General features: G+C 40.8%; 1 protein-coding gene across 1 annotated transcript; it reads right to left on the reverse strand.

The window, feature by feature from the left end:
* Positions 1–3,712: 3,712 nt before the first annotated feature.
* LOC100551550 (interleukin-36 receptor antagonist protein) lies at positions 3,713–10,709 on the reverse strand. The gene is made up of 5 exons (XM_003224202.4): positions 10,440–10,709; positions 9,141–9,223; positions 7,646–7,774; positions 6,959–7,092; positions 3,713–4,807 (listed from the first exon to the last, which is right to left on the reverse strand). The coding sequence occupies exons 2-5, from the start codon at positions 9,199–9,201 to the stop codon at positions 4,577–4,579; spliced, it is 555 nt and encodes a 184-aa protein (XP_003224250.1). The 5' UTR covers positions 9,202–9,223; positions 10,440–10,709; the 3' UTR covers positions 3,713–4,576.

The following is a 10,709-nucleotide window of genomic DNA, read 5'->3' on the forward strand; positions in this document are numbered from 1 at the left end:
GCAAAAGTTAGTCTCAATGATTCTCTGAAAATAAAATGAAGCAGAAAAAAGAATGCATTTTTATTCCAATATGCCTTGGAATGAAAAAGAAATCCATTGGTGTCAAGAATTGCCAGAAAATAGTCTCAGACAATAGAAATGTAATTTGAACCCTAGGAGCTACAGCAACAAACACTGCAACCTCTTGACACATCTGTACCATTGAGAGGAGCCTAAGATTTCACCTCAATTAAGTCTATAAGGTGTTTAATACAAACAGGTCCACAAAGGTAAATTAAGGTACTTTACCTGTATTGACATGTGAAAATCCTGTGTCTTGGGCAGAAGATTCCTTCTCTGCATGCTCGTTGGCATCTGCACATTATATAGGTGCTCAGAGACAGAGACATTGGGTGCAATTCCAAGCCAAAGGCAACTTTGGGATCAAAGACACAGGCAAACCCTGGAGGCTATGGCTAGTGTTTCTGGAAGCTGTGAGCTTTGTGATGATCTGAAGGCTTGCTTTTAGGCTGCATTAACATTTGCAGGCAACAACTTGCAGGTGCAGCTTTGGGCTATAACTCCCAAAATACGCTGCTTGCATCAGTTGCATCAGTTGCCAGACATCAGAGGAATGACTCCTGGACTGTGGTTTTATGTTAAGTAGGATACAAAATGCTTGCAAGATATTGCCATCTAGATGACAGCAAATGGAGGTTGATGTGTTTACAATGTTCCCTCACTACTTCACGGTTTGCTTTTCGTGGATTCGCTGTTTCGCGGTTTTTCAATAAACACTAAAATAATATAATAAACCATAAAAATACAATTTTTCCTTCCTTCCTTCCTTCCTTCCTTCCTTCCTTCCTTCCTTCCTTCCTTCCTTCCTTCCTTCCTTCCTTCCTTCCTTCCTTCCTTCCTCTCTCTTTCTCCTTCCTTCCTAAGGAGAAGCCTGAGGAAGGAAAGAGGGAAAGAAGGAAAGAAGGAAGGAAGGAAGGAAGGAAGGAAGGAAGGAAGGAAGGAAGGAAGGAGAAGTCGAGGGAGAGAAAAGGAGGCTGAAGCAGATTCGCCTCATAAGGCAGCGGAACAGAGACGGTACTTGCCGAGTGAGATTGTAAACAACATAAATATAGTGTCCCTACTTTGCGGATTTTCACTTTTCATGCGTGGTCCTGGAATGCAACCCTCGTGATAAGTGAGGGAACACTGTATATCTCTCTCTGTGTTTAAAGTAGCAAGAAAAACCAGGTGAATATGGAAATGTGGTTTATTGATGGACCATAAACAACAAAAACACCTGTCCAGATGTCTTATTTAGCTCTTTTACCAGCTCAAGACATTTTGCTGCCTAAGATAAAAGACAAGACATATATCCCCTTCTTCCACACTCTAAGTAACTCATAGAAAGCAAGGGGATTAGTAGTTGAATCTTATTTAGACCTAGAAAAAAATAGAGATGCCCACTGGCAGGCAGATTCTCAGAGTTGAAGTCAGAAATATAACTTTCTCAAGGGAGTCTTTTGGGAATGTTATGAAGGCCTTCTGTAATTAAGGAGATGAGACAGAGCCAGGGCAACCATTTATTTCTTGAGACACATTGAATGTGATTCTGGGAGGAAAGGCATCTTTCGTCAAAGTGCTTACATACCTTCACATTTGCACTGATGTGAAAGCAAAGTAAGGATGTTTTTGACTGGGTTGCTGTAAGTCTTTCAGGCTGTATGGCCATGTTCCAGAAGCTTTCTTTCCTGACGTTTCACCCACATCTGTGGCAGGCATCCTCAGAGGTTGAGTGGTGAGTTTTTTTTTACTATCCTTTGCTTCCTTGCCCACTAAGCTGTGATCCTGCAGATGTTGAGGAACTATTCCCAAAATATATTTCACACTGGCAAGGCTGTCGAGGATGATGGGAACTAATAGTCAACACCATCCCAGGAGGGAAGGGCGTGACTATAGGTTCCACAACCATTGTGGGAAACCAAATTCCTAACATGACTCCTGCACACCATTCCCAACCATACAGTTTCTGTCATCAGAAGCTTTCGTCTTTGATGATTTGGCAGTATGGCACTTCTTGATTCCCCACTTGCAAGTTGGTATAAAAAAAAATAGATCAATTAGGTTTGCTGGAGGCAGCCATAAAGACAAGTATGAGACAATTCTCACCAAATCTGGATGTTCTCACAGTTTTATCACCAGAAGAAATGCAATTTATGAGGCCAAAGAGTTGAGCTGCCTAGAGAAGTATTTATATGTCATGTTTTTGTATGAACTGGCTGGATACTGGGAACTTGCTGATAAAATTGAGAGAGAGAGAGAGATCTATGCATAGATTGACACTTGACATTTTTAAATGGAGACAAATGGCTCTTTAAAGGAATGCTACTAATGCAGCTGGAATGTAAAACCTCTGGATAATTTGTAGTGGATGGTCAAGGAGTTCTGATTCCCATTTTTTAACCATAGCAACGGAAAGCCCAGATTCAGGCCTGTAGCAAGGGGGGGGGGGTGTTAGGGGTTCAAACCCGAAATTTTTCAGGTTATAAAAAAACCTGGTTTACTCATGAATTTTAACTGGTTAACCAAATCCCCATGCTAAGTCTATGAGACGCAAAACATTAAGAGTCCCTCCAGGCACTATCTCAAGCAGATATTCAACCCCCCCCCCCTCCCAAATTTTCAAAACCCCTCCCGAATTTTTTTTCTGGCTACGGCCCTGCCCAGATTGTATTATATTGCATTGACTTCCATTGTTTACCGTTGTTTTATTAAATGTACTCTGGCTATGGGACTGGTGAATAAAAACCATTTTTTAAAATGTTGTAGCTGTTTTAATATATTTGGGGGCTGAATTCAAAAAATAAAATAATAATGTCAGCACGCAGAGTTATTTCCCAAATTCTATTACTAATTTCATTCAGTCACATTTTACAATGTACAAATGTCAAAGCAAGTTGTAGAAAAAAACAATATATGATGGAGCAAATCAGAGCTCAGTATTGGGTTTAGAACACCAAAAGTGTATAAAACCAGATTGCATTTTTTAAAAAGATTTTATGACCCACAGTTTTGCAGAATACTCCATGTATTACCAGAAGGACTCTCCTGCCAGCCTTTGTGAGTGACTTATGGATGAGAATAATACAGTCCTATGTTGCTGAGCAATATCTTCCACAGCAGTCTCCACAATTGTCATTTATTGAGTTGTTTTGGTTTGTTGTTGAAGGCTTTCATGGCCGTAATCACTGGGTTGCTGAGTTTTCTGGGCTGTATGGCCATATTCCAGAAGCATATTCCTGACGTTTTGCCCACATCTATGGCAGGCATCCTCTGAGGTTGTGAGGTGAGGATCCACCTCTGAGGATGCCTGCCATAGATGTGGGAGAAGCATCAGGAGAGAATGCTTCTGGAACATGGCTATACAGCCCGGAAAACTCACAGCAACCCTTGCTTTGATTTGGCATTGGTATATTACTGTTGGCATTGAATGTTTGCCACTGTGTATTTTGTTGTAAGCGGCTTTGAATCACCTTGTGGAGATAGGGTGGGCTATAAATAAAGTTTTCATTTCATTTCATTCATAATTGATTAAATCAACACCAAGTCCAAATCACAAGTATGTCAAATCTAAAGACGGCAATGGCTCTTCTTTCTACTCTCCCTCAAAATCATGAATCTGCTACCTACATCAGTGATGGCCAACCTATGACACGCGTGTCAGCACTGACACGCCTAGCCATTTTTGCTGACACGCTGCCGCATGCAGATTGATTGGATGACTGTGTCTTTTGTGGCCAAATTTGGTGATTTGGTCCAGTGGTTTTTGTTGTTTACTCCGTGGGAATTATGCAATATATATATATATATATATACACACACACACACACACACACATACATACATACACACACACAGTAGAATCTCACTTATCCAAGCCTCACTTATCCAAGCCTCTGGATAATCCAAGCCATTTTGTAGTCAATGTTTTCAATATATCATGATATTTTGGTGCTAAATTCGTAATTACAACATAACATTACTGCGTATTGAACTACTTTTTCTGTCAAATTTGTTGTATGACATGAAGTTTTGGTGCTTAATTTGTAAAATCATAACCTAATTTGATGTTTAATAGGCTTTTCCTTAATCCCTCGTTATTATCCAAGATATTCGCTTATCCAAGCTTCTGCCGGCCCGTTTAGGTTGGATAAGTGAGACTCTACTCTGTGTATGTATGTATGTGTGTGTGTGTGTATATATATATTCTATTATTATTCTATTATTATTGTAGTATATTATCATATTATTACTATTATTGTATTATTATTATATTATTCATTATTCATGGCTACATTGAAACTAGAATAATCAGCATAGAAACTGCAAGAGGTACCATAGATTGTTGTACATGGAAATAATGGTAGTAAATAGTTTTTGATTTATTGAATACATATATTACAATTATATATTTTTGTTATTTAAACTATACATATTGTGAAATTATGGTTCTTTTCTCGAAGTGACACACCACCCAAGTCATGCTAGGTTTTTTGGTGAATTTTGACACACCAAGCGCAAAAGGTTGCCCATCATTGACCTACATCATAAAGTAGCTATCCTTTCGTTCGAAAAAAAACAGGGTGTTCTCAGCACTTTCCTTTGGACTCAACCCAATAGGTCTGTTTGGCTCTGAAGAAGTGCTTATGAACCAATTGGGGAATTCTGCAGATTCAAAAGAGCAAGTCTCTGGGCCCCCGTCGGCCTTGCTGTAGAAAGTAAAGGGCTTCAGTTCCTTTTTTTCTTGGTAAAGTTGCAGAATGCTTCTCTCCTAAGAAAAGATAAGGACTCAGTTAGTGGGGGTGGGCACACTGTGTCCGTAATGACAGCATTGCTGCAAGATCACAGAACAGGATCAGAGACTCATTGAGTAGGAAAGGGATCTGCGGCGCAAGGACTCCAGCAACACCATCCCCAGCATGTGGCTGCCGCGTCTCCGGTTGAAGACATCCAGAGAAGGAGAAGACCCCACCTCTTTGGGTCATTGGTTTCATTGCCAAACTATTCTTACCATTAGGAGCTCCATCCTGAAGATATCTAAAGAGTTGTGTCGCAGTCGAGTCTTCTCCTCACCAGCTCCCTCACCTTTTTTTCATGCTATTGTAATGCACAGCTGCCCTCCTGCTCCCCCCACCCTTTTTTAGGAACTTGCTAGGCAGGTTGGGATACTGTAGAAATTGATATTGGTGATAACACTGGAGACCCAGGAAGGAAGGTAAGTCAGATAAAGGACATGTGGAGACACCAGCCATGGCTTGTTCATGTGGATTATAACTTCTGATATTTCACTAGCTATTCAGGTCAGAGGGTTCTGTGAGTTGTAATTCCTGAAAGTAACCTTTCCAAGCAATGATCTTATCTTTTCTTTGAATCCTGCGTGGGTTTTAAGCAAAGGAGAATAGAAATTCAGGACAAGCTACCATGTTTCCCCGAAAATAAGACAATGTCATATTAATTTTTGCTCCCAAAGATGCGCTAGATCTTATTTTCAGGGGATGTCTTATTTTTCCATGAAGAAGAATTCACATTTATTGTTGAACAAAAAAATGAACATTTATTATATACTGTACAGTAGTTGTCATCACAAACCAGCATAACCAGACAAACTGTGAATCCTATCAATAATTTCTTGTTACTACCATTATTTCCATGTACAACACTCTATAGTATATATACTTACCAATCCTGCATGCTCTGGTGTTCTATTTGGCGGGCATGCCTCCAAACAAAAACTTTGCTAGGTCTTACTTTCGGGGGAGGCCTTATATTTAGCAATTCAGCAAAACCTCTACTAGGTCTTATTTTGAGGGGATGTCTTATTTTTGTGGAAACAGGGTAGAAACTATCCATGTTTCAATAGTCTCCAGCTGTGACATGTTTCCTACTTGCAGGGCGATGGGGTGATAAAGAAAGGAGGGAGAGAAGAGGGAGCAACCCCTCACCTTCCTGCTCTCCCTACTCCTCCCTGTCTTTTTGCCTCTTGAACTTGTGATCAACACACTGTTACGCGACAGCTAACAGGCAGGACCCATGTGACAGCACTGAACCACATTCTGAACCTCTGGGCAATTGGGACTCACTTCCATTTCCGCAGCAGCTAGGACAGTGCCTGTCTGAACCATCCCAGGGCTGATGGGTGCATGGCACACCAGAGTAGCCCTAGTTCTGTGGGTCAGTGTAGATCTGAGCTCTGGCACTGTAAACTGGAACATCCAATGGTATATAGCACAAAATATGCACATTTGGAGCCCCTGGGTTAAACCGCTGAGCTGCTGAACTTGCAGACTGAAAGATCAGCGGTTCGAATCCAGGGAGCGGGGTGAGCTCTAACTGTTAGCCCCAGCTTCTGCCAACCTAGCAGTTCTAAAACACACAAATGTGAGTAGATCAATAGGTACTGCTCCAGCGGGACAGTAACAGCACTCCATGCAGTCATGCTGGCCACATGACCTTGGAGGTGTCTACAGACAACGTCGGCTCTTCAGCTTAGAAATGGAGATGAACACCAACCTCCAGAGTCAGGCACAACTAGACTTAATGTCAGGGGAAAACCTTTACCTTTACCTATGTGGAAGGAGCCTCCGGTGGCCTAAGGGATAAAAGCCTTGTGACTTGAAGGCTGGGTTGCTGAAAGCTGCCAGGTTCGAATCCCACCTGGGGAGAATGTGGATGAGCTCCCTCTATCAGCTCCAGCTCCATGCGGGGACATGAGAGAAGCCTCCCACAAGGATGGTAAAAACATCAAACATCCGGGCGTCCCCTGGGCAACGTCCTTGCAGACAGCCAATTCTCTCACTCCAGAAGCAACTCCGGTTGCTCCTGACACGAAAAAAAACCTATGCGGAGTCAGTATCGTAATGCAGAAAATTACACTTTTTTTTTTAAAGAAAAGGAAAACAAATTTTTAACAAGTGACACTCACCACTATCTGCAGCTGTGGCTGACCCTCACCAGACTTCACACAGCAGAAACTGTGGTTTTTATCACTCAGCCCCATAAAGATGGGCTTCTTTTTGGGATCGAGGGCAGTGTTAGGGAGCACAGATATTAAGTGATCTGGAAGAGAAAAATAGGGCAAATACAGTTAGTGAAATAGGAGAAGAATGTAAGCTATTTTCCATTGTTTCATGGCTTTTGGGTAAAAAGTAACTGACAGAAAGTTGAACATTCAAAGATATGTTAGCCTGGAATGCCAATATGCCAGAGCTCTTGTAGCATCCCATTTAGACAATGATGTCTCATGTTCAATACTACCACATACATATCTTAGTGCATAATTCTACTTCCACAGACCAGATTTCTATAGATGTTCTCCATAAAATAAAAATATCTAGCCACTTCCATAGGGAAACACAGAAATGTCTAATACACCTACAAGGTTCTTCTTCTCACATGCAGTAGGAAGGGAGAGGTGATACTTGACAGAAGGTGGTAAAGAGAAGGGAGCCCTCAGCAGACTTTTCTTCCTGCCAATGATTTGGAGTCACTAAGAAATGGTCAACAAACCCCATGATGCAATGGCAGGTCTTCTTATCTAGCCCAAGAATGTATGAATCTGGACAAGTGGAAGGTTGAGATGAAAACACAGAACCAAAGTCGCAGCAGTTACCTGGCATATTAGCATTTTGAAATTTTGCTAGTAGCATGTTGCCCATCAGGAAAAGGAACTTCTGGCTAATATCCCAAATCCTGAACAACCAGGGTGTCCTTAACTTGGCGGTTTGAAGCTCATAATCCCCTGGGGAGGAAATATGTATATAGTACATGCATTTCATATCCACATAGAGTAAAGTCTCACTTATCCAAGCTAAACGGACCGGCAGAAGCTTGGATAAGCGAATATCTTGGATAATAAGGAAGAATTAAGGAAAAGCCTATTAAACATCAAATTAGGTTATGATTTTACAAATTAAGCACCAAAACATCATGTTATGCAACAAATTTGACAGGAAAAGTAGTTCAATACGCAGTAATGTTATGTTGTAATTACTGTATTTACGAATTTAGCACCAAAATATCACGATATATTGAAAACATTGACTACAAAAATGGCTTGGATAATCCAGAGGCTTGGATAAGCGAGGCTTGGATAAGTGAGATTCTACTGTATATGTATAAACAAGCAAATAAAAAAATTCTAAGGAAGCATCAAAAGGCTGGAAGGCGGCACATTTGAAAAAGTAACTCACTACGAGACCTTTTAAGACAGATGTAGGAAACTTTGAGCCCCATTTCCCCCACCCAAAAAAACCCTAGTTATTGCCCTCATCTCCCCACTCTACCCTCTCATGAAGCAAATAGAATTATATATAACGTGTATATAATTTTGTCTTGGATGTACAATTTTGCATAGAGGACCATTGAGTTGAGAAGGATCAATACACACTTCAGTGGGTATTGAAATTCGATTCCCTATGCAGTCTTTCAGCATTTGAATTATTTCTTTAGTGTGAGATGCGCTTGGTTAATGGAGCTATATTTGTAAGGGATAATTATATAATGCATGACTCTAAATAATATGTGACACTAAACATTTAAAGATATCTGCACAGTTTGGGGATTTCTACAAGTCTAGAAAAAGGTGGCAACTTGGGTCAGAGGACTTAAAAATGACAAGAACAGCCCTTTCGAGGGATTCAATTACAAAGTGGCAACAGGGGCAATGGTGATATCCAAAAATATCATTTCACTTTTTGTTAAAGACTTAGCAATTTCACATAATCCAACATTTCACAGAGGAAAGTCAATACTTCAAACAACATCAGAATGTGATCAATAGGGAGGGGGGGGGAATTATGAAGAAGAACACATAAGAAATGGGTAGCTGCAGCAATTTGCTTTTGCCAGTTTCTGTCTTTTCTCCCCACTGCACTTTTTATAAGTTTGCAGCAATTGAGCTCAAAACAATGGAGGGAAAGTGAGATGAGAAAAACCAGGACCTTCTAAAAGTCACTGAAAAGGTTGGTCAACACAAGATTAATTGTGGCTGTCATGCCAAATCAGGACAGTAGAAGGGGATGCAATCTAATACATTTCTTAACAATAGAGACAGCAATTATATGTCTGTCTTCTCTATTTGAATACTAGCAAATTAATATTTAAACCTGGATCTGACTCTCGACTCTTGTCAGAAAATAAAGCAGCCACTTCCTGGTCCCAAGACATCTTGTTTGAGTTATATTATATCCTGTTAAAGAAAGCAGAAAGAAAATTTAAAAGAGATTCAAACAGATTAATCTACAGTTGTTTAGACCCAAAAGAAAAATGGTAGTTGCATCTGTGGGTGCCAAATCTTGAGGTCTCTCAGCTAGGAAAACTACTGCATCTGTCACAGATTCTGCTAGAAGTCTATTATATTTATTTATTTATTTACAGTATTTATATTCCGCCCTTCTCACCCCGAAGGGGACTCAGGGCGGATCACAACGTACACATACATGTAATTTATTTGCCTTCCTCCTTCCCACCCAGTTTTGGGGGGTTCATGCTTCCCTCTGTTCTTCAGCTACTTTCTGACTAGAAGCAAGTAAGATAGGATCCTTGTCCCACTCCCTTCATAAGTAAATAATCTGCTCTCTTCACTTTGGTCTGAAAACAATCTCTTCAATGTGGCCGCATCTACACTGCAATATAATGTAGTTTGTTGTTACAGTTCAGCTAGAACTGGGGCTGATGGGAGTTAAAGCTGGACACACTTTAAGCTGTTAGAATTTCAGGCCAACTGGTTTTGGGGGGATGATGCAGGATGATGGGAAATGGAGTCCAGTCATATCTAGAGAGCCACCTGAAACCCACTCTCAATAGAGCTGGACCAAGCTTGTTACATATATCCATCATGATCCAACTAAAATACTTGTGGGGTTAGGGAGGACCGATAGAGGATGATGGGAGCTGAAGTCTAACAACGTCTAGAAATGCAGACCAGCCAGATGTGGGGCTGGTGGGAGCATGATCTGGAGCTGATGAGAATTGCAATCTTTACACTTGTGTACAGTTTTAAGATACAGACATCCCTTTACATTTGCTGGGGTTAGAGTCATAGGACCACCATGAAAGCGGGGAAGATATCATAAATAAAAAACTGCTATTTTTATCTGAGAGAACACCACTTTAGAAATATATAGGTTTACAGTAGCCAGCAAAACTTTTTGATCAACTTCCATAGAACTGCTTTGTAGGATCTGGGGGTGGTGTTCTCTCTAGAAATCTCTTGTTCCTCCAGCATGACAAAGAACACACCAGAGGACCTAGGGATTCCGAACGAGAAAATTTTAAATGAAATCCATGAATACTCTAATCAACAAAAACCAAAACCTGGATCTCCTGTTTCACAGGCAGTTTCACTCTAAAAGCAGCAAACAGAACAGAGGAAGAAGCCCAAAAGGGAAATGAAATTACCGTACCTTTGCCAATGTGACTTGGACTGTGGATTCTTGCTTTTCTCTTCTGTTCTGGAACTTCCACAAAGTTTTATAGTGACTCATCACAATTGGAGAATTTGCATCTTAAATGTGTCAGGAGCCTGGGTGTGCCTTTTGGCAGGCCACCGTTCTTTATTGAAATATAGCTTTGGGATTCAAGGTGTGGTCCTGTCTTGTTCTTTTCCTGGCACCTGTGATGCATCTTCTGATGGACTTCCCCTTTACAGTGGTGCAAGAGCTAACCAGAAAAAC

The sequence above is a fragment of the Anolis carolinensis genome, unplaced genomic scaffold (genome assembly GCF_035594765.1).
Source record: "Anolis carolinensis isolate JA03-04 unplaced genomic scaffold, rAnoCar3.1.pri scaffold_8, whole genome shotgun sequence".
Taxonomy (NCBI): domain Eukaryota; kingdom Metazoa; phylum Chordata; class Lepidosauria; order Squamata; family Dactyloidae; genus Anolis; species Anolis carolinensis.

What these genes read in the sequence shown, in the direction of transcription:
- LOC100551550 (XM_003224202.4), bottom strand. Translation starts at nt 9,201, where the DNA reads ATGTCTTGGGACCAGGAAGTGGCTGCTTTATTTTCTGACAAGAGTCGA. An exon ending in GAGTCGAGAGTCAGATCCAG is followed by an intron (nt 7,775 to 9,140) that starts GTTTAAATATTA and finishes TTTCCTCCCCAG; the next exon opens with GGGATTATGAGCTTCAAACC. An exon ending in AGCCACAGCTGCAGATAGTG is followed by an intron (nt 4,808 to 6,958) that starts GTGAGTGTCACT and finishes ATCTTTTCTTAG; the next exon opens with GAGAGAAGCATTCTGCAACT.